The sequence below is a fragment of the Perna viridis genome, chromosome 1, assembly GCF_037379345.1.
Source record: "Perna viridis isolate PV_CMFRI_1.1 ecotype Kerala chromosome 1, ASM3737934v1, whole genome shotgun sequence".
Classification (NCBI taxonomy): Eukaryota; Metazoa; Mollusca; class Bivalvia; order Mytilida; family Mytilidae; genus Perna; species Perna viridis.
The window spans coordinates 820134-846789 of record NC_142445.1 but is presented as its reverse complement, the minus strand read 5'-3'; the positions used below and the strand labels follow the sequence as shown (position 1 = coordinate 846789).

At 33.9% G+C, this 26656-nt stretch overlaps 1 protein-coding gene across 3 annotated transcripts in view; it reads right to left on the bottom strand.

Moving 5' to 3' along the window:
* Window positions 1–293: 293 nt before the first annotated feature.
* Window positions 294–26656, bottom strand: part of LOC148626770 (battenin-like) — a 38761-nt gene continuing 12398 nt past the window's right edge. For all 3 annotated transcript variants that reach the window (XM_088586800.1, XM_088586884.1, XM_088586951.1), the window contains 11 exons: window positions 26392–26471; window positions 25451–25536; window positions 22443–22515; window positions 21905–22048; window positions 20899–20999; window positions 19055–19104; window positions 12893–12961; window positions 12117–12172; window positions 8941–9034; window positions 5408–5548; window positions 294–2290 (listed from right to left, as the gene is read on the bottom strand). In XM_088586800.1, coding sequence (XP_088442926.1) covers window positions 2159–2290; window positions 5408–5548; window positions 8941–9034; window positions 12117–12172; window positions 12893–12961; window positions 19055–19104; window positions 20899–20999; window positions 21905–22048; window positions 22443–22515; window positions 25451–25536; window positions 26392–26471 — 1026 coding nt within the window. In that variant the 3' untranslated portion in view covers window positions 294–2158. The remainder of the gene's footprint in view (window positions 2291–5407; window positions 5549–8940; window positions 9035–12116; window positions 12173–12892; window positions 12962–19054; window positions 19105–20898; window positions 21000–21904; window positions 22049–22442; window positions 22516–25450; window positions 25537–26391; window positions 26472–26656) is intronic.

The window sequence follows — 26656 nt, the reverse complement described above, 5'->3', positions numbered from 1 at the left end:
ACGAAGTTTACCCCAATTTCACTAGGACTTAAATATTGTGAAAATCCTTAAGTGTATAATGTCGTCCAGCAATGATCCAGTTATTAACATATAAATTCACACGTCTAAATGTGAGGCCGAACCTACCAATACAAGTAAAATAAAATTCATTGAGAAATTAGGCCTATACTGTAATATATTTACTTGTAAAAGCCTCAAGTTGGATAATCTATCGGCTTCCCAATATTTTAATTCTGAATGCCCACATTGTGACAGAAACATTACCCCAACCTAAAAATTACTGAAGAAATGCCTTAATTTGATATTTTTATTTATTGAATGATAGAATATATTGCAATGTAAAGATAATATCACCAAGTATTTCAAACAATGATAAAATAACACACAACTAGAGGCTCTTAGGAGTCTGCATCACTCACCTGGAAATCAGGAGGTTCAATCTGTCAAAATGCCTATGTAGAGTAGGAATATGTGTATTCATTAACTCCTGTAAGTTAATTTCACAAACTTCAATCCAAATTAGGTTTTTTTTAAATAATTTAAATAATTTAATAAAGCAATTTGTTTCTTTCAGCCTAATGTGATAATCAACATAAAAGCAAAACACAGCAAAAACAACCTCTCATTTGCAAAAACTCCTAATAGGAGTTATTCTACAGCTTAACAGAATTTTAGGACAATTGTAAGCCCTACAACCTATAAAACATTATCTCTATATTTTATGGTTTTGAATGTAAAAGATATTCCAAAATTGTGATTTTTTGCTTTTCAAGACTGCAGCTTTGATCAATTGGAGACACTTATCAGTTTTGTTTAAGGGATCATTTCATCAGGAATAATGTTCCACCAAGGACCACAACATGAAAGCACTTATAAGCAGTTGTTACACAACTCTTGATTCAATTAAAACTTTTGTCATGGTATTTAAGCTGAAGCTGGAGCTACTACAAAAACTAAAGATGCCAAGTGATGCCAATATATTTCATGGACAGAAAAGGTATAATTCATAAATTATGAAAAACTGAAAACTGAGACCATGTTAATAAGAGGAACTTTAACATACACATTGTTTCTATTATCACTCTAAGCTGGGTGAATAACTTAACAGTTCTTTCAATGGTCTTTAAACCACAGTTATGGTAAAACAGAGATAAACATACTTAACAGTTCTTTCAATGGTCTTTAAACCACAGTCATGGTAAAACAGAGATAAACATATGACAAATGACAGTCAAATATATGATATTATAGATAAGTTTTAACCAATTTAAAGACATCACTAAAGAATGTTGCTCCACAACAGCCTCCGTTTCTTGCAAAAAATATGCTGCATCTTTGCAAAAAACATGAAGAAACTAGTTCTTTTAGATTCAAAATAATTTACAGAGACTCCATTTTATCTTTGTTTCACAAAAGGCTGGCCATTTATGTCCCCAAGCACTTTGGGTATAATAAGAGGAAAACAATGATAAAGTGGCATAAATGGTCAGGCTGTAGTAAAACAATAATAAAATGGAGTCTCTGCTAATTATTTCTTAATTTATCCACAAGATCTCAGAGCAGTACATATAATTCAGGCTAAAATCCTAAGAAGAATTTAGAGAAATATTATCAAATCACACATGTATATAATAATAGTTTATAATGCATTAGAAAAATTGAAATGTTTTATTCCATTTGTGCAAAAAAATGACAAGTTTAAGCAACATTTGGTAAAAAAAAATAATTGCTTATTTCATCATATAGTTATAATGTTTTGGAGAAATTTTTTTCTTCCAAATCACCAAATATACTAGCTTTTAGTGATAATAACATTGTTAATAATATTGTGTTATAAAACCAAAAATATACCATCGTATATCATTATAGACCTACTGTACATAATGTACAACACTATATTATTGTAAAGTACAGAAAGATGAGACATAACAGGAATAGTACAGGTTTAATAATAACATGATACATGCACTTTGTAATATCACAGATTTCCATCATTATGTTGCAAAAGCAAGATTAATATCTTTATTTCAAAGAAAATAGAGTATTGAAAAAGCAGTGAAAAACTCATTGTAAATTAATAATGGCTTAACAAGTGTTCAATTACAAGAATCTTCACTTAAACTATAAAATATTACATCATATAATTTTCAAATACAGATCATATAACCTTCAGATGCAGGGAACAAATATGGTTATGAGAAGGAATTGCAACAGCCCCAGCAACTGAGATACCAAATGAGTCTGCTATAGTTGTAGCTCCCAAACTGAATTCTCTATGTTCTGGCCTTATCTGAAGAAAAATGAGATTACCATAATTAAATTCAAAGAAGCACTGAGGGTGAGCAAATAAAAAAAAAATATAGTGAATATTGATTTCATGTACAAGTGAAAGGTCATTACCATTATTCATTCTGTGTCATCAGAAGTAAAACGGAATAAAGAGCTTCACTGAGCACAGCTTGATACAACAGCAGCATGTTATACACTGTTCACTTGGAGCAAGTGTGAACAAAATATTAGTTTTTGACACATTTGAGACAAACAGTTCATTATGGACACAATATAGCACAAAATTTGAAATTCAGTTAAATGTTAAAGGTGAACAGTTTTACCTAAAGGGAGCAAAACAAAGACATTTGCCTTCAATTCCTGCAGCAAAAAAAAACGAAGAGAGGTAAATATGACAGAAAAACACAGGCAAGGATTTTCATAAGGAATCCAATGAAATTTGAAAAAAAAATGAAACAAAAATAAAAATCTCAATATTTTGAGACAAACAGTTCATTATGGACACAATATAGCACAAAATTTGAAATTCAGTTAAATGTTAAAGGTGAACAGTTTTACCTAAAGGGAGCAAAACAAAGACATTTGCCTTCAATTCCTGCAGCAAAAAAAAACGAAGAGAGGTAAATATGACAGAAAAACACAGGCAAGGATTTTCATAAGGAATCCAATGAAATTTGAAAAAAAAATGAAACAAAAATAAAAATCTCAATATTTTGAGACAAACAGTTCATTATGGACACAATATAGCACAAAATTTGAAATTCAGTTAAATGTTAAAGGTGAACAGTTTTACCTAAAGGGAGCAAAACAAAGACATTTGCCTTCAATTCCTGCAGCAAAAAAAAACGAAGAGAGGTAAATATGACAGAAAAACACAGGCAAGGATTTTCATAAGGAATCCAATGAAATTTGAAAAAAAAATGAAACAAAAATAAAAATCTCAATATTTTTTTGTTAAAGCATAATTTTGCATCCCTTTCACTCCAAAATGATTAAAGATGAATCTACCTTGTAAAAAACTTACACAAAAGAATTTTAAAAGGAAGACATAGACATCTGAATCATCAAAATCAGATCAACAATAAGCTTTTTCTATCTTTTCTAATTATTACACCTATTTCCCCCTTTTTAGTCTTTTATTTTCAAAAGGGGGAGGCTTATAACTCTTAAAACTAGACTAAAGTTAACAGATGCCAACCATGTAGACAAAATCAACAACACTGATATTATTTTACAACTGAAAAATTTGTTTGAGGTTAAATTAAAAAATATACAGAAGATTCATTATCCAGTAAAAAAATTCTCAAGGTATAGATAAAGGTGTTTTCTATAAAAATAAAAAAAGAGCCATTTTGTCCTCTGATATATTATATGAATATTGTAGGATATGGCATGATATAAGGTTTAACTTACTGAGGAATATAATTCAGTATAGGAATAATTAATACTCTCTTAAAGTCAGCTTCATTAACATGTTGGGGCTTTGGTTTTTATGTAGTAGAAAAAGAAAAAAATTCCTACTTGAAGTTTCTATCATAGGGAAATAATAAAAACATGGCTACAAACAGAGCAACAGTATAAAAGACCAAAGACTTATGTTTCTATTCATGATATCTGAAAGATTCACAACTAAATAAACACTGGAAACATTTCTATCCATGCTATCTGAGTGACTCTAGCCATGATATCAGAAAATGTTTCTATCTATGATCTCTGAAAGAGTAATCAAGGGAACCAAGATTATAGTGGTAATCAAAGAATATAATCCAGGGACAAAGACCAGACATGGAAAACAGACATACACAACAAAGAACATAAAGTAACTAAAATAATACACATAAAGTAACAAAAGCAAAAGAGCAACTTGGACTCCACTAAAAACTGGAAGCATAGACCAGGTGCACTGGTAGGGTAAGCATCCTCAGCTTTGCTAGAAACACCCACCGAGTTGCTTATAAAAAGTCAAGTCCAGGGTAGACAAAAGAGGAAAACTATGACATGTAGAACAAATCAGGTTTCATGGTGCAGATGGATACACCAAAACAATCTAAGAATTAATGCTGACAACCATAAAACTTCTGTTGTGATGACTTCAGTCATGTAGCCATATAACCCTATTCCAGAAGCCCAATTATAAAAGTCTAGCGCTATACAAAAAGTATGCGTAGTTACGGCAAGCTCTGGCATAACGTGAATTGTGATATGAAAACTTCATAAACAGGTGCTGAAAACACACGATTTCTAGTAGTTTCTGATGTTATTACATGAAACTTTCAACCAAATGCTACCATAAATAAATAAACTAGAAATACTGTGAGCAAGCTCACAAAGAGAATACCCCTGCTTCAATTGGACTAAAATGTAAATGCTTGTTGGACTACCTCCTTTTGGCGTCATCCAACAGCAATTATATTTCTTCATGCACATCTAAATAAGATACCCAACCTTCCTACAAAATTATATCAAAATCCCTTAAGCATTTTAGGAGGAGTTGCGCTTACAAGGTTTTAACATGTAAAGCCCTCAATCTGAATTATCTCTCTTTGGAGACATATTTGACAGTAATTATGTTCATTCATGTACATCTACATATCATATCCAACCTTCCAACAAAATTTCATCAAAATTTATTGAGCTGTTTAGGAGGAGGTGTGCTTACAATGTTTTAATGTGTAAGACCTTTAATTTGGATAATCTCCCTTTGGAGCCCACTGACAGTATTTATAATCCTTCATGCACATATATATATGATACTCAACCATCCCATAAAATTTCATCAAAATCCCTCTAGCAGTTTAGGAGGAATTGCACTTTCAAGGAATGTGGACAGATGAATGGACAGACAGACAGATGGGGTGAATCTTATATATCATCCTTTGTTTGTGGGGTATAATAAATAAATATATAATTAAAAATGCATAAAATTAAATAAAAATAACTCTAAAATGACATATCAACATTCACAAAAAGTTTGTTTAAGGGAAAAATTTGTAATACAAATTTTTCCCTAATCAAACCTTTAATTACAAAGGTAAATGTGTTCTATACAATAGCCAGGCCATTAGCCATATAAAAGAAGCAAATGTACAACCTAGCATGGTCAAATTTTCATACCTACCTCTTTAGATATTGAGTAAAATGTGTTGACAAAAGCTGCTCCACCAAGGAGACCCTCAAAGAATATTATAACAAATATAAAAGCTATGTTGGGTATATATCTGTAAAAAACCTGAGACAAAAGTATTCCTAGGTTGATAAACTGAAAATACAAAACATAAATCTAAGATTTACCAACTTAAATAAACACATCCATGGCCCACTTACTAAAACATACACAATCAGGCTCACCTACTAAAATATACACATCCAAGGCTCACTTACTATCACATACACAATCAGGCTCACCTACTAAAATATTCACATCCAAGGCTCAATCAGTAAAAATACACAACCAAGGCTCACCCAGTAAAATATACAAAACCAAGGATCACTTACTAAAATATATACTACCAAGGCTCACTCACTGAAATATACACAAATCCTTTAAATGAATAATTTGTAACATCAATGATCAGCAAGTCATTTTAACCCTTGTGCAAAGCATTTCTGAACGAAAGTGTAGATTTCAATATTTTGCAAACTTACGCAAATTATATGCAAATTAGTTGCACAATGGTACAGAAGCTGATTGTTATATAAAAATTAAAGATTGGTGACCAAGGGAATGGGTTGATGGGGTGAAGTGGTGGTGGAGGAGGGTCGGTGGGCCAATGCGGAAGAGTAATCAATCGCTACCACGAATTATATATTTGTATCTAGGTGTACCATCTTTTTTGGAAAAACAACAATGTATAATGTTCTGAAGTCGGGATTTTAACTCAGTATGGGGAACAGAAGTATACAGTGTTGAAAAATCATAGGTTTTAATGCTATTATAGTCTGATAAAAGTCTCGAACTGATTGTCTCCAAAAGATCTTTCGAATTTTTTAGGATCCACATTGAAGTAATACCACTATGGTAGTAACAAGTGTTGTGGTAGGACTGCAGACCCTCTTTGACAGCTGTGAGTATAGAAGTTAAAAGTTTTTGAAAGAGGTTTGGTGGTACATTTTGCAGATCCAGCTATGTAACGTTGTTTGTATGGATTCTTGTGGAGTTAAGGAATCCAGTACATAGACGGTAAATCACAATCATTGTCCTTGGTAGAGAGACCAAAATAGGATAGCACAGATTTATGCTTTTCCACAATCTCTTCTTTGGAGAGTGTGGAAGCAGTATAAGTCTTATCACTGCTATCATTATCTATGTCTATCTCTGATAACAAACATTGGCTGTACAATATTTTGCAGACAAAAACAATATTTGGCTTTGTCTGCTGGTACGACAACATATTTGTCATGTATAGTAGACAATGTTTTTGCTACATCAGGGTTTTTGAAAACTGATGTAGCATTGGCACATATATGAAAAAATGGGTCTGTCACTCGAAACTGGTCGTTTTTGTCCATTTTTTGCTATATGTGGGGTTCAACGGGAGCAAATCAGGAACCAAAGCACATTCATTCTACAGCCTGTACACTGTAAAGGCTACTGAAGCCAAATAAAGTGTGTTCAAGTCATGAGTGGGGGGTCAGGAGTCCTCTGGAGGGTCAACCGTGTGAAAAAATGAGTATTTTTTCCAATCTTTTGGCCTCAATACAAGGGGTTGACATCGAAATGGTGGTGACAGAAATCATTCTTATTTAGTTTCCAGGCAAAATAGAGTACTACAGTTTAGGTCTGCTCTGGCGAGGGTTCGAGAAATGAACCCTACCCCCCAAAAAAAATCTAATTTTTTTCGATAGCGGAAACTCATGACCTCTTCATTAGCTTTCAAATTATTATTTATTAACAAATTCTGTATCAGATAGCCTCATTTTAAAGCACAGTGACACTGCTTGCAGATAGACACAAACTGTGCTTTCCTAAACTAAAATTGTCACTGCCAGTACCAATAAAGAGGAACCAGGTCCAATCCTGAACAGGTCCAGATGTAGCACGACAAGGGTTAATATAGTTTCTTGTTAACAAGAGGCTCCATGTAGCCTATGTCATTCACCTTGAAGTATTAAGTGAAAACTACTTCATTGAATTTTATTATTGATTTACAGGGAAAGGAAAGAGGGAGCATTATGGTAGCTTTAAGTTAAGCCGAGTAAGAAACTTGTAAAGATATAATTAATGCATACTTAGACCTTAAACCAAGGTGCCCTCATCAAGAAATGAAAACAAAGGATTAAATTCACTGCTTGCAACATGAAAAAGCTTTCAATTTGATTATCTACCTTTCAACCAGCATTTTCTTTGTTCATGTACAAACCTAACTTTCATATCTGTTTAATTCTATTGCTCTGTTTACAAGGTTTTGTATTTGCAATGTATACAGATGAAAAGACTAAGGGATTCCTATATATATACACCCCAAACTTTGTCCGTGAGAGTATTAAAAAAAGGTTGTGTCAGGGCAAGTTTAAATAATAGGTAAGTAGAAATAATGGTAAAACTAATTTAAAATTAACTGTTTTCATCCTTTATTACAGAAATTTGAAAATAATTATTGGAAGCAGTGTTTGATTGGTGTTCCTAAGTAAATAGGACGAACTCATGGATAACATCTACGATTGAAAATAGAAATGTCTTACTTCCAAAAGGTGATTACCCACCAAGCAACATATGTCACATAATTCTAACATTTTTGAGACATATGTGAAAAACTTTCTTCTGACCCCTACTTTCTATTTTAAGTATTGGCGGTCATGTTTTTTTTCTACAGATCTAAGTTTGGTACTAATTCGTCATATAGTGTAAGGAGAGAAGATTTTTGAAAGAAATAACATCAAAAATAGGAAAAAAACATAAAAAAGGGCAATAACTCCAACATGGCTTAACAGATGAACACCAAAATTTAACCATAGATAGCTCATTAAGTGAAACACTTTTAACCAAGTCAGAATTTGGCTTAACCTAACAGTTTTGGAGATATGTGAAAATTTCTGTCTGACCCCTATGTTCATTTTTAGTAAGGTGTCATGTTTTTAGATGGATTATAAATCCCAACAACAGTTCTATGCAGAATATTCTAAGGAACTTTCATACCAAATTTGGTTCAAAATGGCCCAGTTGTTTCAGAGAAAAGTTTTGAAAAATTGTTAATGATGACGACAATGGATGCCAAGTGATGGTGATAGCTCACTTGGCCCTTTGGGCAAGGTTAGCTAAAAAGCTTTTTTTCTGTCTATAAAGATTCCTAGATAAAAGCAAAGTAATTTAACCAAAATAATCCTTTTTTGCCTTTCCAGGCAATAACTCCTATTAGTAGTTACTGTACAACTAGAACTCATGATTAATCTATGTTAAGCTGGGAAATTTATTTTTATCTATCTCTTATAGTTAAAAGCTGAAATTGGTATCAATGCCCCCATGTTTAGAAAGAACTGTTTGCTGTAAGGTTTTATGCTGTTTGGTATAATTATTACAAAATGTAGAAACCCTTAGGATTATATGACCAAATTTGGTAAGAAATCCACTCGGATAAAAGCGGTGAAGAAAACTGACAGATGTTGGTAAATAAACAATTGTAAAAAAAAATCTAACCCGTAAAATGATCCTACCTGTAATATTGGTAAAATCCACAATCTTTTTATCTCAAACAGGTTAACAGAAGATCTGGATAAAAACACTCCTAACTGGTAATCTACTTGGTACCTAAAATGAGTTATCATAGACTTAATCAACAGAACTCTACTTGGTACCTACAATGAGTTATCATAGACTTAAATCAACAGAACTCTACTTGGTACACACAATGGATTATCATATTTTTAATCAACATAACTCTACTTGGTACCCATTAATCAACAGAACTCTACTTGGTACCACAATGGGTTATCATAGCCTTAAATCAACATAACTCTACTTGGTACCCATTAATCAACAGAACTCTACTTGGTACCCACAATGAGTTATCATAGACTTAAATCAACAGAACTCTACTTGGTACCCACAATGGATTATCATAGATTTAATCAACATAACTCTACTTGGTACCCACAATGGGTTATCATAGCCTTAAATCAATAGAACTCTACTTGGGACCCAAAATGGGTTATCACAGACTTAATCAACAGAACTCTACTTGGTACCCACAATGGGTTATCACAGCCTACAATCAACAGAACAATACTTGGTACCCATTAATCAATAGAACTCTACTTGGTACCCACAATGGGTTGTCATAGCCTTAAATCAACAGAACTCTACTTGGTACCCACAATGGGTTATCACAGCCTACAATCAACAGAACTATACTTGGTACCCACAATGGGTTATCATAGCCTACAATCAACAGAACTCTACTTGGTACCCACAATGGGTTATCACAGCCTACAATCAACAGAACTATACTTGGTACCCAAAATGGGTTTTCATAGCCTACAATCAACAGAACTCTACTTGGTACCCACAATGGGTTATCACAGCCTTAAATCAACAGAACTCTACTTGGTACCCACAGTGGGTTCTCATAGCATACAATCAACAGAACTATACTTGGAACTCACAATGCATTATCACAGACTAAATCAACAGAACTCTACTTGGTACCCACAATGGGTTATCATAGCCTTAAATCAACAGAACTCTACTTGGTACCCACAGTGGATTCTAATAGCCTACAATCAACAGAACTATACTTGGAACTCACAATGGGTTATCACAGACTAAATCAACAGAACTCTACTTGGTACCCACGATGGGTTATCACAGCCTTAAATCAACAGAACTCTACTTGGTACCCACAGTGGGTTCTCATAGCCTACAATCAACAGAACTATACTTGGTACCCACAATAGGTTATCACAGCCTTAAATCAACAGAACTCTACTTGGTACCCAGTGGGTTCTCATAGCCTACAATCAACAGAACTATACTTGGAACTCACAATGCATTATGACAGACTAAATCAACAGAACTCTACTTGGTACCCACAATGGGTTATCACAACCTTAAATCAACAGAACTATACTTGGTACCCACAATGGGTTATCACAGCCTACAATCAACAGAACTATACTTGGTACCCACAATGGGTTATCATAGCCTACAATCAACAGAACTCTACTTGGTACCCACAACAGGTTATCATAGCCTACAATCAACAGAACTCTACTTGATACCCATTATGGGTTATTATAGACTTAAATCAACAGAACTATACTTGGTACCCACAATGGGTTATCACAGCCTACAATCAACAGAACTATACTTGGTACCCACAATGGGTTATCACAGCCTATAATAAACAGAACAATACTTGGTACCCATTATGGGTTATTATAGACTTAAATCAACAAAAGTCTACTTGGTACCCACAGTGGGTTCTCATAGCCTACAAGCAACAGAACTATACTTGGAACTCACAATGGGTTATCACAGACTAAATCAACAGAACTCTACTTGGTACCCACGATGGGTTATCACAGCCTACAATCAACAGAACTATGCTTGGTACCCACAATGGGTTATCACAGCCTACAATCAACAGAACTATACTTGGTACCCACAATGGGTTATCACAGCCTTAAATCAACAGAACTATACTTGGTGCCCACAATAGGTTATCACAGCATTAAATTAACAGAACTCTACTTGGTACCCACAGTGGGTTCTCATAGCCTACAATGAACATAACTATACTTGGAACTCACAATGCATTATCACAGACTAAATCAACAGAACTCTACTTGGTACCCACAATGGGTTATCATAGCCTTAAATCAACAAAACTCTACTTGGTACCCACAGTGGGTTCTCATAGCCTTAAATCAACAGAACTCTACTTGGTACCCACAATGGGTTATCACAGACTTAATCAACAGAACTCTACTTGGTACCCACAGTGGGTTCTCATAGCCTTAAATCAATAGAATTCTACTTGGTACCCACAGTGGGTTCTCCTAGCCTTAAATCAACAGAACTCTACTTAGTACCCACAATGGTTATTATAGACTTAATCAACAGAAATATTGAATGAACTGTCAAAATAGCTACTGATATAAGTAAGATATATACACTGTGGATCAATCAACTTCACACTTTTACAAAGTTTGATTCAATTCACTACAAATCATTTGAAGCATTTAAAGCAGACAAAAAAACTGATTTGCATTTACATACAAAATCTTCTTTAGCTGAGTGTTTTAAACATCTTTAATGGCCAAAAGTATTTCCTAAATATCCATTTGATAAGAAGACTACAGGTAGATCTTTATTTTATTTGCAGCAATGGTAGAATATTCTAAAGAGGAATAATTTCCTGAAACATTTGTACTGATTTTAAATGAGGCACTGAATGAACCTAAAGGAATTGGATTAGCGCTATATTTTGTGCATACAGCATTCAGAAAAAGTAGGGATGTTCTTATGAACCAGTGACATATAAGGTAATTTAGAATAAAAAATCTAAAAAGTAATACAGCAACCACACAAAATTGTCATGTAAAATCCTTTACCTGACCTCGAGAAGTTTAAGGCCTAAAGCCATCACCCATGATACACAATTAACTGGCTTGCAATGATCTACCAACATCAGAAGCCCAAGTAAAGAGAAAAAAGTTCTAGTCCAGACAACAATTTGTTACAGACAGGTGAACAAACTGACATATCACTAAGGGTTATCTGTACTACCAAGTACAATATCTGAGGTTCCATGATTTCATGGTTTAACTCAAGATTGATAAAAATAGGTTCAGTTGACCTACAGTCCAGTCATAATTAATGTTTATCTTACCATCTGTATTGCTCTGATATAGACAACCAGATATCATTGAAATACAAAATTTCCATCTGAAATGGGAAAAAAAGTTTAGTAGTTGCAGAAAAATGAATATTTTTGAAATTTATTTCCAATCAAATATTTGTTAATACTAAATTTTTTGGCTTAAGCAGGTTCTTTCTTTTATTATTAGTGATTTTCAAAAAAAAGGGTTTGAGGAAAATCAATTGATTGGAGAGAATACCAAATTACTTTATCTAAAAAAGCAATGACGAGAAAAGTCTTCTTTTTTAACTTATTGTTTAAAAACTTTCAAAAAATTTGAGTGGGATTTAATATCAAGTTCCCATTTTGGAATCTCTTAACAATCTTGGTTGCTATTTTACATAAATGTGCAAAGAATTGTGTCATAAACATTTGTCCCTAATCAAATTTTTAGAGCTCAATAGAAAGCTAAAGAAGCTCATTTATAGAACTATGGGATAATTCTATCTATATCAACATGTTAAAATTAAAAAAAAAGCCTTTCTTTATGCCTGATGAGCATAACTGATTCAATTTAAAATAAAATCAGGATGTATGTGACTACATTCGTTAACAATATACACTATGGTTCCAGAGAGGTACCAGTAATGACCACAATAAAAGAAGGCTGACATAAAGGATGGCTTAATATTGGGTATGGAATTATCAAATGAAATTACATATTAAACTTCCCCACTCCATAAAATAAAAAATTATGTACAGAGCAATAGAATTAACTAACCTAAGAGACTTATATGTACACTTACTAAACCTTGGTTGATAAAGTATTCAGCAAAGTAAACCAATATCAGTGGTAGCATGTACTTCTGCAAGGGCTGAAAGACAACGTAACTGATATCAATGGTAGCATTTAATTCTGTGTTGGCTGAAAGACAACGTAACTGATATCAATGGTAGCATTTAATTCTGTGTTGGCTGAAAGACAACGTAACTGATATCAATGGTAGCATTTAATTCTGTGTTGGCTGAAAGACAACGTAACAGATACCAATGGTAGCATTTAATTCTGTGTTGGCTGAAAGACAACGTAACAGATACCAATGGTAGCATTTAATTCTGTGTTGGCTGAAAGACAACGTAACAGATACCAATGGTAGCATTTAATTCTGTGTTGGCTGAAAGACAACGTAACTGATATCAATGGTAGCATTTAATTCTGTGTTGGCTGAAAGACAACGTAACAGATACCAATGGTAGCATTTAATTCTGTGTTGGCTGAAAGACAATGTAACTGATATCAATGATAGCATTTAATTCTGTGTTCGCTGAAAGACAACGTAACTGATATCAATGGTAGCATTTAATTCTGTGTTGGCTGAAAGACAACGTAACAGATACCAATGGTAGCATTTAATTCTGTGTTCGCTGAAAGACAACGTAACTGATATCAATGGTAGCATTTAATTCTGTGTTGGCTGAAAGACAACGTAACAGATACCAATGGTAGCATTTAATTCTGTGTTGGCTGAAAGACAATGTAACAGATACCAATGGTAGCATTTAATTCTGTGTTGGCTGAAAGACAACGTAACAGATACCAATGGTAGCATTTAATTCTGTGTTGGCTGAAAGACAACGTAACTGATATCAATGGTAGCATTTAATTCTGTGTTGGCTGAAAGACAACGTAACTGATATCAATGGTAGCATTTAATTCTGTGTTGGCTGAAAGACAACGTAACAGATACCAATGGTAGCATTTAATTCTGTGTTGGCTGAAAGACAATGTAACTGATATCAATGATAGCATTTAATTCTGTGTTCGCTGAAAGACAACGTAACTGATATCAATGGTAGCATTTAATTCTGTGTTGGCTGAAAGACAACGTAACAGATACCAATGGTAGCATTTAATTCTGTGTTGGCTGAAAGACAACGTAACTGATATCAATGGTAGCATTTAATTCTGTGTTGGCTGAAAGACAACGTAACTGATATCAATGGTAGCATTTAATTCTGTGTTGGCTGAAAGACAACGTAACTGATATCAATGGTAGCATTTAATTCTGTGTTGGCTGAAAGACAACGTAACAGATACCAATGGTAGCATTTAATTCTGTGTTGGCTGAAAGACAATGTAACTGATATCAATGGTAGCATTTAATTCTGTGTTCGCTGAAAGACATATCAAACCAATATCAACTGCAGCATTCAGTTCTGTGTGGGCTGTGAAAGACAAAGTTAACTTATAACAATGGTAGCATTCAGTTCTGTGTGGGCTGTGAAAGACAGTTAACTTATAACAATGGTAGCATTCAGTTCTGTGTGGGCTGTGAAAGACAGTTAACTTATAACAATGGTAGCATTCAGTTCTGTGTGGGCTGTGAAAGACAAAGTTAACTTATATCATTGGTAGCATTCAGTTCTGTGTGGGCTGTGAAAGACAAAGTTAACTTATAACAATGGTAGCATTCAGTTCTGTGTGAGCTTCGAAAGACAAAGTTAACTTATAACAATGGTAGCATTCAGTTCTGTGTGAGCTGTGAAAGACAAAGTTAACTTATAACAATGGTAGCATTCAGTTCTGTGTGGGCTGTGAAAGACAGTTAACTTATAACAATGGTAGCATTCAGTTCTGTGTGGGCTGTGAAAGACAAAGTTAACTTATAACAATGGTAGCATTCAGTTCTGTGTGGGCTGTGAAAGACAAAGTTAACTTATAACAATGGTAGCATTCAGTTCTGTGTGAGCTTCGAAAGACAAAGTTAACTTATAACAATGGTAGCATTCAGTTCTGTGTGGGCTGTGAAAGACAAAGTTAACTTATAACAATGGTAGCATTCAGTTCTGTGTGAGCTTCGAAAGACAAAGTTAACTTATAACAATGGTAGCATTCAGTTCTGTGTGGGCTGTGAAAGACAAAGGTAACTTATATCATTGGTAGCATTCAGTTCTGTGTGGGCTGTGAAAGACAAAGTTAACTTATAACAATGGTAGCATTCAGTTCTGTGTGGGCTGTGAAAGACAAAGTTAACTTATATCATTGGTAGCATTCAGTTCTGTGTGGGCTGTGAAAGACAAAGTTAACTTATAACAATGGTAGCATTCAGTTCTGTGTGGGCTGTGAAAGACAAAGTTAACTTATAACAATGGTAGCATTCAGTTCTGTGTGGGCTGTGAAAGACAAAGTTAACTTATAACAATGGTAGCATTCAGTTCTGTGTGAGCTTCGAAAGACAAAGTTAACTTATAACAATGGTAGCATTCAGTTCTGTGTGGGCTGTGAAAGACAAAGTTAACTTATAACAATGGTAGCATTCAGTTCTGTATGGGATGAAAGACATAGTTAACCAATAACAATGGAAGTATTTACTTCTGTGTGGGCTGAATGACAAAGTTAACAAATATCAATGGTAGCATTTATTTCTGCCAGGGCTAACAAATATATATGGTGGCTGGTATAAGAGTAATGGCTGTAAGAATAATAAAACAAATATCAATTGTAGCATGCAGTTCTGTTAGTACTTTAATATACTAGGAACTAGAAATTAAAACATATAATAACTGAATTTTTTTACCAAAATTAAATACCTGTTCTTAAGTAATTTGTAAATATTTTCAAATTATGAGTCATTAACAAATAAAATGCTTTGCAAAGTGCAGCTTGATATGACTACTTAGGTCGAACCCTGAACAGTTGGGGTAGGTAAGGCCACATCAAATTTAATGCAGCTTTGAAATTTGATTGCTATTAGACAATTGATACAGGAAAAGAACTTGATCAGAATCAAAGTGGCCCCCCTTTCAGCCCCTAATTTTATAAATAGCTCCAGTCACAACCTCCATAATCAATCCCAACCTTCCTTTAGGGGTATGACACACTTTGTTGTACAATTTCAAAGAGATTCATTCCCTTTAGCTCAAGTTATCATCCTGAAATAACCATAAAAATGTCTGTTTCTAGGCCAATTATGGCATTTTATCCTTAATCTTCTCAAGTCACAATCCCTAAAATCAGTCTGGACTATGATGAAATCCAGAAATAATTTTCTTAAAAATCAGGACGTTATCAGGAATTTTTTAACATAAAAATAATGTAATTATACAAAATTCCATGAAAATGGCTACCTTTCACCCATCTACGTAAAAGCCTTCTAGAAATGTAGCAGTTTGAGAACCAACACTTTGATTAAAATACTTAGTAAAGGATATGTCATATAATGCCAGTTTGTCCAATATACAAAAAGGTCTTACTTAGGACATTTTATCACCTCCTGTTATTAAGTTCTACTTATCAAAAGTGAAAAGGATCAAACAAATTTCAATTACATAACAAAACAAAGAGTTTCATACAACATTAAAAATCAAATTATGTCTACATTAGAAAACTTTTATAAATCTGTCAAAATGAAAGAAGTTTAAACAATGCAATATACAGTCATAAGAGTATAAAGTTCCATAAAGATTGATTGGACCTTATGTCCTCTAGTTTTCAACATCAATGCGAAAATATAAAACAGACAGACAAAAACAAAAGAAAATCCCTACAATAGCTGCATACATGATTTGACATTTATTGAGGTAAAGTCACAATTTGAATGTAAAACAGAAACTCAATTAATATATAATATCATTCTTCACAATATACATACAGTTTTACTTATATAACACTATGAAATATATAAATATTTCCACTTTTTTTTTGTGATGCAAAGGTTCAAATTCAGGAAAAAATCAAGAATTGCTCAAAATCAGAAAAATCAGGATTAATTACGAAAAATCAGGAGTCGCTAGACAGACTGCAACCATGTAGTAGAACCTAAATGAGATGATTTACTTACAGTCAAGTTATTGACCAGACATTAAGAAAATACTTGTTTCTGGCCCCCTTAAGGTCCCTCATTTATAATCACTTCAATTCAATGACCAAAGTGGTATAGAATATGACGCAACAACATCACAGACATCTATATGTTTTTATTGAGTTAAATTCTAAAAAAAACTTCTTTTGACCCCTACCTGGACCCTAACTTCCATAATAGTTGAGGCTATAACCGTCAAATTAATACAAACTTTCCTTTTGTTGCTTGGAACCTAGATCAACAAACTAACACTTAAGTTATCACCTGAAAACCAAGTGTCTATTGACCACAACGATGGCATGGATGCATACCATTACATGACCAAAATTTATTGCGGTTGTATAAAAACAAGAGGCTCCCAGGAGCCTGAATCGCTCACCAAGTTAAATTTTACCTTTCAAAGGCACTAAATTAAACAAGAAGTTATCCAATAATTTTGACTCGAGAAGTCTTTGGTAGGACTTATCGTATGATCTGCTAAACAATTGAAAGTTTCTTTTAATCTATCATAGTTTTCAAGATATTGACTGAAAACTGGTAAAAAAAAAAGGTCATTTTTCCCCTTTCAAGGGCAATAACTCTTACAAGGAGTCATCTGACAACTTTTATCCCTGAAGACTTGTAGTCCTAATAAATATGGATCATTTCAGCTATTGAAAGAATTTGGCTAAACCTAACAGTTTTGGAAATATATGCGAAAAACTATTGTCTAACCCCTATGTTCTATTTTTAGTAACAGCTGCTATGTTTTTCGACAGATCAAAAATCCCCATTTCAATTCTATGCAGAATACCCCAAGGAACATTCATACCATGTTTAGTTTCATTTGGTCAAATAGTGTCAGAGCAGAAGATTTTTGAAAGACATAACATTAAAAATAGCAAAAATCGTTGAAAAAGGGCAATAACTCCAACCTAGCCTAACAGATTAAAACCAAAATTTGATTACAGATAGATCTCACCATGCTGAACACTTTTACCTATGTCAGAATTTAGCTAAACCTAACGGTTTAGGAGATATATGTGAAAAACTACTGTCTGACCCCTATGTTTTATTTTTAGTAATGACGGCCATGTTTTCCTATGAACCTAAAATCCCCACAACAGTTCTATGCAGGATGCCCCAAGGAACATTCATACTAAGTTTGGTTTCAATTGGTCAAGTAGTTTCAGAGGAGAAGAGCTTTGTATAATTATTAATGACGACGACGGACAACGACAACGACGGACGCCAAGTGAAGGCAATAGCTCACATGGCCTTAGGCCAGGTGAGCTAACTAGAAATACTATGAGCAAGCTCACAAAAAAGAAAATCCCCCATGCTACAAATGAACTAAATGTTAAACACTTGTTGGATTATCTCCTTTTGGCATCATCTAACAGGAATTATATTCCTTCATGCACATCTACATACGATACCCAAAATATGTGTATCAGATGGTGCAATTTTTTTTCTGAACAAATAATGCTGAAGAAGAAATGTTCTGGAGATTTGGCCAAAAAGATAGGTTAACTAATGTGCCCTTTATATAGTCTACATTATATCCATACTCCCTCATCACCTAGTCTACAAGATATCATTTCTCCCCCATGACCTAGTCTACATGATATCCATACTCCCTCATGACCTAGTCTACATTATATCCATACTCCCTCATGACCTAGTCTACATTATATCCATATTCCCTCATGACCTAGTCTACATTATATCCATATTCCCTCATGACCTTGTCTACATGATATCCATACTCCCTCATGACCTAGTCTACATGATATCCATACTGCCTCATGACCTAGCCAACATGATATCCATACTGCCTCATGACCTAGTCTACATGATATCCATACTCCCTCATGACCTAGTCTACATTATATCCATACTCCCTCATGACCTAGTCTACATTATATCCATACTCCCTCATGACCTAGTCTAAATAATATCCATACTCCCTCATGACCTAGTCTACATGACATCCATATTCCCTCATGACCTAGTCTACATTATATCCATACTCCCTCATGACCTAGTCTACATGATATCCATATTATATCCATATTCCCTCCATACTAGTTCATGACCTAGTCTACATATCTTCTTTTTACTTACCAATAAAAGTCTAAATTTATCTTTAATTGGCATTCTGAACTGAGTTTTCCCTGAAAAAGAAATGTAAGAATATATCACAGAAGCAGATTTCATATCAACCATTACTAGATCTGGACACCAACACAGATGTACCCACAAACAGACCACTGGTACAGATGGGCCCACAAACAGACCATTGGTACAAGTCCAAAAGGGGTTTGATAAATACAGATTTTACTGTATAAAAACATGACTGCAGATTTACAACATTCAAGCTTGATGCAGTCTCATATTTGGATTGTGATGAAATATTTGATACACAAAAAGTTTCTGACATAGAATGAAAGAGTTATAAGAACTTTAAATTTTGCAGTATGACATATAATGTAAGTTATTTGTACAAAGCTTAGGTAAAAGTTTCATTTTCCCCTTTTTGGCCATAATTCCCAGACAGTTAAAGTCTTACTCCCTCAAAAACATTTTAAAAAATCAATTACAGTGTTTTGTGGTTTGGAACATAGTGGTACAATGCCAAAGAGGTCCATACACTTATATTCTAATATTAAATTTTATTTGACCTCTTATACCTAAAAGGTTGGATCCCTAAAAATTAATATCAACATTTCTTTAGAGGTACCAAATTATTCTAGTCTCTAATTTTAACTATTGTGTACGGACACAGACAACATAGACTGTGATGATAACAAGAATGATCACAGCAACAGTGTACAGACACAGACAACAAAGACGGTGATGATAACAAGAATGATCACAGCAACTATGTACAGACACAGACAAGACAGACGGTGATGATAACAAGAATGATCACAGCAACTGTGTATTGACACAGACAAGACAGACAGTGATGATAACAAGAATGATCACAGCAACTATGTACAGACACAGATAAGACAGACGGTGATGATAACAAGAATGATCACAGCAACAGTGTACAGACACAGACAACATAGACGGTGATGATAACAAGAATAATCACAGCAACTATGTACAGACACAGACAAGACAGACGGTGATGATAACAAGAATGATCACAGCAACTGTGTATTGACACAGACAAGACAGACAGTGATGATAACAAGAATGATCACAGCAACTATGTACAGACACAGACAAGACAGACGGTGATGATAACAAGAATGATCACAGCAACAGTGTACAGACACAGACAACATAGACGGTGATGATAACAAGAATAATCACAGCAACTATGTACAGACACAGACAAGACAGACGGTGATGATAACAAGAATGATCACAGCAACTATGTATTGACACAGACAAGACAGACGGTGATGATAACAAGAATGATCACAGCAACTGTGTATTGACACTGACAAGACAGACGGTGATGATAACAAGAATGATCACAGCAACAGTATACAGACACAGACAACATAGACGGTGATGATAACAAGAATGATCACAGACACAGACAAGACAGACAGTGATGATAACAAGAATGATCACAGCAACTGTGTATGGACACAGACAACATAGACGGTGATGATAACAAGAATGATCACAGACACAGACAAGACAGACAGTGATGATAACAAGAATGATCACAGCAACTGTGTATGGACACAGACAACATAGACGGTGATGATGAGAAGAATGATCATAGCCACTGTGTAAGGACACAGACAAGACAGACGGTGTTGATGACAAGAATGATAACAACAATATCATACAACCACATAAAGTATTGGTATAAAGTATGAGACTACCAGTCATCTGATAAAAGATAAATGCCATTTAAAACATAGGGATAGGAGGCATTCTTTGTTATATTCCGAAATTGAACTAAAATTGGTATGGTTTGCATTCTTGGTCTATATACATACCATCTTGTGAATCCTCCAACAAAGCAGTTGTATCATCTGATGGAGTCTCTGTAACTATTCTAGTATGAACTTTATTGGGTTTAATTAGGACACAGAAATAACTGGAAATAAATAAACAGAGTTGTGGTTACGAGAGAGCATGTATTAAAGAGAGAGTAACTATTTTTAGGGATAGTAACTGCTACCATTCAGTGTATATTAAAGGGATGTACACTTGAATTAATCCATCTTCAATTGTGCCTCTGCCATTTGGTGGTTAATAACCTAATTTTCTCTGTAATCTTTACTTAGCCTAAAGTGTTTGTAAAACCCACAACATGGATTCTTGTTTAAGATATATCAAATCAAGTGACTGGATAATGATTGCAATATATATTACTTCTTGATCATTGGATATAAATGGAACATTTTAAAATACTTATGTTTGTTTAGGTATAAAGTCAAATTAGAAGAAAGAAATTTAAAATGGGATATGGATGAACTTAAAGTTTCTAACACAATACAAATCTGACCAAATTTGAAAGGTTGCTGAGCTATAAGAAATAAAACAATCACAAAACTTAATAATTGCATATTGCGTGGCAATACAAAGTCTTCTACCAGAATAAAAATCTGTTGATGAGAATAGAATGCAAATTTCTTGTACACAGACTATTCTATCGTGCCATCGGCCAGTGTGTTCATTTGACTTGGATGCCAAAACAAAAAAAAGATTTTTACCTTGTTACAACTGAATAATTTCCAAAAAAAAAAAAATTGTAGAAATATAGTTTGATACAAAGATTAATTAATTTCCCCACAATATAGATAAGCAAAATCTGACATAAATGTTATAAGCTCCCAGGTGACTGTCTATGATTATTTTGACAGTCAGTAGATCTGTTGGAGGGATTAACACCTCACCCTCCAACAGAATCTACTGACTGTCTAAATAATCACAGACAGTCACCTGGGAGCTTATAACTTATACTTAATATTTATGATTGAGGGAAATAATTTTACTCACCTTATTGCCATGGTAACAGGAATAATAGTCATAACAAATAATGTATTCCGAGGTGAAAGGCCAGCAGAGGTCAGACCAGCATAAGACAGAGCTCCAAATACACCAGCGCCACCTGTTCCCGATGAGTATGTTGATATAACATTCCTGTAATATGTAACACAATCTAAGGAATATATTGGGTTTTTTTTTGCCAAATTCCTTTGCCTGCAACTAGCACAAAGTGGTTTTAAATAAACATATAAATATTTTCCATGTTAAAGTTAATAAGCATCAGAAAATATGATACCAAATTTGAACCCCATTGCCAGATCATTATTATATAGTTTTATCTATTAGATGCTTTCAATGTCACCTTTACAAACCACACAAATTCCATGATTTTATAGTCAAAAACATTTTATAGTAAGAGTAACAAGCAGGTGTATTATTACCAGAGAACTTTACCTATGTCGGTCAAAAGCTCAACAGACCTTAGGTTTATTATTATGTATTTCATGTCGACTCTAAATAAAACTTATTTATATATTTATTTATTTACCTATCAAAGAATGCTGCTAAGCTCATAAATGTTACCTCACCAAGACCACCACATATACTAGCACAAACAACACCTAAAATCATTAAAAAGTTAAAACTAACATTCAGATTTAAATACTTTTTTAAATACATACAATTACAAGCATTTATAAAAAAACTCAAACACTTATAACTAGATAACCACAGCTAAGGGCCTTACCATTGTAGTTTGAGTTACTAATCTTTGATCTTTGACCTCTAATCTACAGATCCAGGCATAAGTAACAATACACATTTAATACTAGTAAATATCCATACCATGTATCCATATCATGTATCAGTTTCTTTGGGGTTAGTATATAAAGCAGACAGCACTTTAAACACCTTGATATAGGGTACACAAATGAATCCTAAGTTCTTGACCTTGGCTTCGATCTATATTCTTAGCTAGGCATTTATTGAAGAACATGTCACACAAAGTATCAGAACATAATACTGGTGAACATACATACCCCAAGTATCAGATCATAATGGTAGTGAACATACATACCAAGTATCAGATCATAATGGTAGTGAACATACATACCAAGTATCAGATCATAATGGTAGTGAACATACATACCAAGTATCAGATCATAATACTGGTGAACATACATACCAAGTATCAGAGCATGATAGTAGTGAACAAATTCCAAGTATCAGATCATAATGGTGGTGAACATACATAACAAGTATCAGATCATAATTGTAGTGAACATACATACCAAGTATCAGATTATAATGGGGATGAACATATATTACCTCAAGTATCAGATCATAATGGGGGTGAACATGCATACCAAGTATCAGATCATAATACTGGTGAACATACATACCAAGTATCAGATCATAATAGTAGTGACCATACATACTAAGTATCAGATCATAATGGGGGTGAACATAGATCCCAAGTATCAGATCATAATAGTAGTGAACATACATACCAAGTGTCAGATCATAATGGTAGTGAACATACATACCAAGTATCAGATCATAATACTGGTAAACATACATACCAAGTATCAGAGCATGATAGTAGTGAACAAATTCCAAGTATCAGATCATAATGGTGGTGAACATACATACCAAGTATCAGATTATAATGGGGATGAACATATATTACCTCAAGTATCAGATCATAATGGGGGTGAACATGCATACCAAGTATCAGATCATAATGCTGGTGAAAATACATACCAAGTATCAGATCATAATAGTAGTGACCATACATACTAAGTATCAGATCATAATGGGGGTGAACATAGATCCCAAGTATCAGATCATAATAGTAGTGAACATACATACCCAGTATCAGATCATAATGGTAGTGGAAATACATACCAAGTATCAGATTATAATGGGGGTGAACATACATTACCCCAAGTATCAGATCATAATGGTAGTGAACAGACATACCAAGTATCAGATCATAATAGTAGTGACCATACATACCAAGTATAAGATCACAATGTTAGTGAACATACATACCAAGTATCAGATCACAATGGTAGTGAACATACATACCAAGTATCAGATCATAATGGTAGTGAACATACATACCAAGTATCAGATCATAATGGTAGTGAACATACATACCAAGTATCAGATCATAATACTGGTGAACATACCAAGTATCAGATCATAATGGTAGTGAACATACATACCAAGTATCAGATCATAATGGTAGTGAACATACATACCAAGTATCAGAGCATAAAAGCAGTGAACAAATTCCAAGTATCAGATCATAATACTGGTGAACATACATACCAAGTATCAGAGCATAATGGTGGTGTATATTCATACCAAGTATCAGATCATAATGGGGGTGAACATACATACCAAGTATCAGATCATAATGTGGGTGAACATACATACCAAGTATCAGATCATAATACTGGTGAACATACATACCAAGTATCAGATTATAATAGGGGTGAACATACATTACCCCAAGTATCAGATCATAATGGTAGTGAACATACATACCAAGTATCAGATCATAATAGTAGTGACCATACATATCAAGTATCAGATCATAATGGGGATGTATATTCATACCAAGTATCACATCATAATGGGGATGTATATTCATACCAAGTATCACATCATAATGGAAGTGAACATAGATCCCAAGTATCAGACCATAATGTTGATGAGCATACATACCTAGTATCAGATCATAATGCTGGTGAACACACATACCAAGTATCAGATTATAATGGGGATGAACATACATTACCCTAAGTATCAGATCATAATGGTAGTGAAGATACATACCAAGTATCAGATCATAATAGTAGTGACCATACATACCAAGTATCAGATCATAATAGTAGTGACCATACATACCAAGTATCAGATTATAATAGGGATGTACATTCATACCAAGTATCAGATCATAATGGGGGTGAACATAGATCCCAAGTATCAGACCACAATGTTGATGACCATACATACCAAGTATCAGATTATAAAGGTGGTGTATATTCATACCAAGTATCAGATCATAATGGGGGTGAACATACATACCAAGTATCAGATCATAATGGTAGTGAACCTTTCAATGACTAAAGCTGGTTACAATGTTACAAACAGGACACAAAAGTGTTTGAGGTGTACTGATAAAACAATTAACAAGCAAGCAAAGATTTATTTTCACTAATAATGAAGTTGAATTGTTGACAAAATTTGAAAAAAAATTAAATGTACAGGGTTTTCAGTTTAGAGAATATCACCAATGAAAATTATCTAGTATTACATTAGAATCCTAGGTCACATTAGAAAGTTTTCAGTAGTACTAGATATACCAAATTTGACATCTCTAAAATATTTGCCAGCTTTGCACAAATAATATCCACTGATAATTTTGGGACAATAATACATTCCTTATAGACTCAGTAGGGCTGGTGCTGCTTTTCTCCTTAATGAGGAAGTAAATATTAATTTTTGTGATTCTTTTTCTATAATCTATTTCATACAATTACATACCCAATAAACTCATCCAAATACCAATGGAAAACCCAACCAATAAAAAACTAGAAAGATTAAACAGCACTACAACAACAACTCTTGACCTGTAAGTAAACAATGATCATAACACTAGAAACACCAGAATTAGTCCTCTTGACCTGTAAGTATACAATGATCATAACACTACTCATCATTAGAAACACCAGAATTAGTCCTCTTGACCTGTAAGTAAACAATGATCATAACAGTACTCATCATTAGAAAAACCAGAATTAGTCCTCTTGACCTGTAAGTAAACAATGATCATAACACTACTCATCATTAGAAACACCAGAATTAGTCCTCTTGACCTGTAAGTAAACAATGATCACAACACTACTCGATCATAACACTTGATCATAACACTGTCATCATTAGAAACACCAGAATTGGTCATTTTTGCCCTTAGAGGCTAAAATATACTGGAAGTATTGTGAGCAATCTGACTAAGAAAATAAACCTGTTCCAAATAAAGATTTATATATTTTTCATTTTTACCCCCCCCCCCAACAGCCCCTGTCTACAGGTATGATGTACTATTGTACATCTAAATATTTACTCACCAAAACCCCTGCTTGCAGGTACGATGTACTATTGTACTATTGTACATCTAAATATTTACCTCCAAAACCCCCTTCCTACAGGTTTGATGGACTATAGTACATCTAAATATTTCCCCCTAAAACCCCCTGCCTACAGGTATGATGTACTATTGTTCATCTAAATACTTACCCCCATAACCCCCAGCCTGCAGGTATGATGTACTATCATACATCTTAATATTTACCCCAAAAACCCCTGACTACAAGTATGATGTACATCTAGTTTCATTTCCATGAATAATTATAGGTTGTGAAATTCCGGTAAATAAATACACTGCATAAATAAGTATAATTACAATATATGTGTATACTCATTACCTGTAGCTAATATGTTGTACATAGAATGGTGCTGTTAACTTGATAATTAAGGTAGGAAGAATATCTGCCAATAAAATAGCCTACAAAAAACAACATTATTTTTAGCACTGAAATTATGGTAAAAGATCATCATCAAATACAATTAATAGCCCACAAATAAAACTAGTGCTGTCTACTTTTCCATTCAATTATCAGAAATAATTCCATCAAACAGACATAAAAATCTGCAGTGGTTTCCATACTGTTATGGGAATGGGCCCAAAGT